Source organism: Coptis chinensis, chromosome 3 (assembly GCF_015680905.1).
Source record: "Coptis chinensis isolate HL-2020 chromosome 3, ASM1568090v1, whole genome shotgun sequence".
Lineage (NCBI taxonomy): Eukaryota > Viridiplantae > Streptophyta > Magnoliopsida > Ranunculales > Ranunculaceae > Coptis > Coptis chinensis.
The window spans coordinates 119333859-119338829 of NC_141458.1; the positions used below are offsets into that span (position 1 = coordinate 119333859).

At 36.2% G+C, this 4971-nt stretch overlaps 1 protein-coding gene across 1 annotated transcript; it reads left to right on the forward strand.

The window, feature by feature from the left end:
• Nucleotides 1-1214: 1214 nt before the first annotated feature.
• LOC147513686 (uncharacterized) lies at nucleotides 1215-1688 on the forward strand. Its single transcript, XM_086598942.1, has one exon. It carries the CDS (start codon nucleotides 1215-1217, stop codon nucleotides 1686-1688), a length of 474 nt encoding a protein of 157 aa, XP_086455068.1.
• The last annotated feature ends 3283 nt before the right edge of the window (nucleotides 1689-4971 follow it).

Sequence of the window (4971 nt, forward strand, 5' to 3'; positions counted from 1 at the left end):
ATCCCCATCACACCAAACTCTCCCACAATCGAGATCCGGCCTGATGTGCCCAATTATAATGCTATCTCAACACCCGCACATCAAATCCGCATGGCGGATGTCGCAATCGAATTTATATGGGACATGATAACAAACCTAACATTTCAACAACTTTTACTCTCTCAAGGGATGGTACTGCATTCAATAATGGGCGACAACATTTGGGGCAATGAGCAAACACTCCAAAATACAAAATTACCCACAGAAAATCCAATGGAAGATATTGAATTTCTCAATTCTCAAATGCAAATACCAAACTTTCCAACTGCAGAAATTATCACTGAACCTTCGATTGATTCGATTTTCAATCCATCACCTACACCACCTGAGCAGCTCAGAAATGATATTACTATGATTGGATCTTATGTGCTTCACGAAGATGCAACTGCTTCTTCCACCACTCAGGTAACCCATGAATTATATATTCAGTTTTTTACTCTTCCAATCAAGCATGCTCATAATATATATCAAGCATGGTTACTGTTTTCTACAAACTTTAGTACTATACCTTTCTACCCTTGCAAATATCATCCCTTTACATTCTCTACTTATTATAAAACATCTTTCTTTTTGTTCTTTAGTCTTTACTATTTACTGCCATCAGTACTTAGTAAATTATACCCATATAACATAAGCTACATTTGTAATTATACTAGTAGCATGTACTCTTTTGTCTTCCTTTTTTACTGGCCAGTCACTGAAAATTGTCATATATGTTGGTATGATATATATATCCCTATATATATATATATAGTCTATATATATTTTCTATCCTGCTTTTATAGTTCCAAGTTCCAAGTTGAGTTTGGTAATGAATGCTACTTTATCTCTTTGTTGTCTATTGGGTTTGTGACTGTACCAGAACAGTTACCAGTAGTGGTTATATAAAGATCATCAGTTGGAACTGTAGGGGATGGGGTAACCCTTCAACCCATAGACACCTTATAAGTATTATTAACACTTATAATCCAGATATAGTTTTTCTTTCTGAAACTAAAGCTTTTTGTAATTATATGAAATACCTCTCGACCTCTCTCAACTATCCTCACCATCTTTCTGTTCCCCCGATACACACTGCGGGAGGGCTTTGTCTCATGTGGAAGGTAAGCTTATTGATCACTCATAACTCATCCTTTTTTCACCACATAACCACCACCATAAGACTTGTTACTCATATGACCCCTTGGATTGCTTGCTTTTTCTATGGTAGTCCCTATAAATCTAATAGAGATAGAAGTTGGGACCCTATTAGACAACTTAATTCACAAGACAATCCAACTCCTATCATGGGAGATTTGAATATTATTTTACATGTTGGGGAAAAAACAGGGGGTAAAGCATACGAGTTTAATGATGGCCAGCCAGCACATGACATCATAAGAGTTCAAGCTCTCATTGATTTAGGTTTCAAATGTTACCCCTTCACATGGTCTAACAAGAGACTGGAGAAAGACAATATCCAGAAAAGACTCGACAGAGCTCTCAGTACAACTGATTGGAGCCTGTTATTTCCTGAATACACTCTTCACCACCTCCCTGCTATATCATCAGATCACTACCCAATTCTTCTTAACACCCAACCAATTCTACTCTCATTTCACAAACCCTTCAAGTTCCATCATGTGGATAAATCACCAAGAGTACCATGATATTATATCACAAGCATGGCAAAGAGTGCATGTAACAAATTTCTTAAATCCTCATCTCCTTATTCCAAATCACCTAAACTCAACTAAAAAAGCTCTCAAGGCCTGGAATAAAACTACTTTTGGGAACATCTTCCGAAAAATTGCTCACCTCAAAATCCTTATTGAAAACATCCAGACTAGACCGCCCACCATTGTAAATGTCAACCTAGAAAATAATGCTCTATCTGAACTTGATTTTTTGCTTGAAAGTGAAGAAAGATATTGGAAGCAACAGTCAAGAGACAAAGACATCTTAGAAGGGGATAGGAACACTAAATATTTCCATATCAAAACTCTTAGGCATAGGAAGTTCAATAGGATTGAATGCCTTAAAAATTCTCAAGATGTTTGGGTGACAAATCACAAAGATATTGGTCAAACAGTGGTGTTCCATTTTGAAAATCTTCTTACTGATTATAATAATGTGCATACTAATCATCTCCCCACCTTTTCCCGCCAATCCTCAAACATGTTGCTCTAGATGAAGTAAAAAAAGTGGTGTTTAGTATTGGTGGTTTAAAATCCCCAGGGCCTGATGGATTCCTAGCTATTTTCTATCACAAATCTTGGGATCTTATAGGTAAAGATGTACATACCATGGTCTCAAAAAAATTTAGGGAAGGTTACTCTCTTGAACATATTAATCATACTAACATAGCCTTGATTCCAAAATGTCTTAACCCTGTCACATGTAATGATTTTAGGCCTATAAGTCTTTGTAATATATCATACAAAATCATTTCAAAAATCTTATCTGTTAGGTTAAAAGCAACTGTTTCTACTTCTATTTCTCCTTTCCAAAGTGCTTTTGTGCCTAATAGACAAATTAATGACAATATTATCCTTGCTCATGAGATTATGCATACCCTTAAACTCAAAAAAGGTATATCTGGGTTAATGGCTATAAAGATTGACATGTCTAAAGCCTTTGACAAAGTCTGTTGGAAATCTATACTCACCATCCTCCATCTCTTGGGTTTGATAATAATGTGGTCAACCTTATTAACCAATGTATTAGCTCCCACCATTTCTCACCCCTTGTCAATGGTACTCCCTTTGGCCACTTTAAATCTTCTAGGGGGTTAAGACAAGGTGACCCCCTCTCACCAATCCTCTTCATTTTTGCATGGAATTTTTTTCTAGGTTTCTTAACAAAAAGATAACTGAAAATAAGTTACATGCATGGTGTGAAGATTTCCAGGAATAGTTCTCCTATATCACACTTCCTATTTGTTGATGATGCTTTCATCTTTTGTAGAGCAAATATGGATGAGGCAAAGGAACTCATTGGCACTCTTAACCTTTTTTGCCTATGTACAGGACAAGAGATCAATTTTGTAAAATTAGGAGTTCATTTTAGCAAGAATTTGATTAGCTTCTTTTGACGTACACCTCTAGCATTAGACACCTCCTCAACATGAGATCTATACATATAGGTGAGAAGTACCTAGGTTCCCCTTTGTTTCTCGGATAGACTAAATCTGATATTTTTGGAGATTTTATCCTTAAAGTAAATAATAAAATAGCTGGTTGGAAAAGTAAATTGCTCTCTCAGGCTGCCAGAAGTGTGCTTATAAAATCTATTGCATCTGCCACCCCCATTTTCCACATGAGCACTTTTCTTTTACTACAACACATCACCTCCACTATCAATGCTATCTAGAGAGACTTTTGGTGGGTTCATCTGTTAATCCAAATGTGATGGAGGTTTAGGCATTAGAGATGCTGAACTAGATAACATTAATTGCTCATCTTAGTAGGATTGTATGGGATATCATTACTAAGCCTAATTCTTTCCTTAGCTTACAACTCAAAGGTAAATATTTCAAGGACTCTCATGCTCTCAATTCATCCTCAAAGGCTGGTTCATCCTCGTTCTGGCATGGCATGCAAAAAGTCACTCTTAAATATCAAAGAGAATATCATATGGTAGACAGGCTCAGGTAATAATATCAATATATGGAAAGACTCTTGGATTTCAGGGCTTCCATCATGTAAGGTACCCTCTGATATCATCCTCAACAACAATTACAACTTGGTATCCGAACTTCTCATTCCCAATACTAGAACATGGGACACAAGTATTATTTGATACTACAACCAGTCAAGCTATCCAAAGTATATACCTTCCAAGGACACAACTTGAGGACAAAATTCAGTGGGCATTGAACAAATCTGGTCACCATTCAGTAAAGTCTATGTATAGGAAACTAAGTACAAATAATACTACCCTTACAAAATCCAAAACTAACCTAAAATTCTGGAAGAAATGTCACTTACCAAGAGCCACACTTTTTGCCTAGAAGTGTTACTACAACATTGTCTCAACAAGAGAACACTGTTACACCTTTTTCACATTCCAGATAAATCTTGTTTGTTATGTGGGAGGGAAGTCGAATCTATTCACTATCTGCTCTTAAGTTGTCATTTCACACAATCTTTGTGGTATTATGCACCCTAGAATATAATACTAAATCATTTTGAGCACTTGCAGGTACAAGAATGGTTTGACTTATGGTATACACCTCCACCAAACTGGCCAATTGAAACAACAACTTGGACAAAATTCTGCCAACAAATATACTGGGAAATTTGGCTAGAAAGATGTGATGTCTATCATACAAATAAGAAGCCTAGCCTTTATAAGATTTCTCTTATTGTTAAAAGTTTTTTTATTGACCACATGAACTATGATAATGAAGATAACTATGTACAAAATATTACTCCTGCTACTCTACAGTGGACACCTCCTAAACAAGGCTATGTCAAACTCAATACATATGCCTGTTTTTCATAAAACAATAACTCTTCTTATTGATTTATTCTTAGAGATAATAATGGAGAATTTATTGCTGCAGGAAATGAACATGAGATAGACCTCACAGCAGAGGAAGCTCAAAGCAAAGGGGTACTCCAAGGAATCATATGGAGCAGAAGGTTCAACCAACAAAGACTAGAAGTGGAAGTGGACTCAAGGATAGTCAGCAACTTTTTGAACAAGAAGGAGGATATGAGTATATCTTGGACCTCAAAAGTACTACTTAATGATGCATTAGCTATTTTGTATTCCTTAAAAGATGTAAATATTATCTGGGTTAGCAAGCAGAAAAATAAAGCTGCTAGCTCTATTGCCACACATGGCAAGTCTTTACATATGCATACAAAATGGGTACAGAACCCACCTCTATGGCTTGGGGACATTCTAGATAGGGAAAGAAGCTTTGTTCTTTTGGATCCTTAATAT

Bases quoted from the DNA above. Each gene is read 5' to 3' on its own strand.
- LOC147513686 (XM_086598942.1), top strand. From the start codon at position 1,215: ATGACCCCTTGGATTGCTTGCTTTTTCTATGGTAGTCCCTATAAATCT.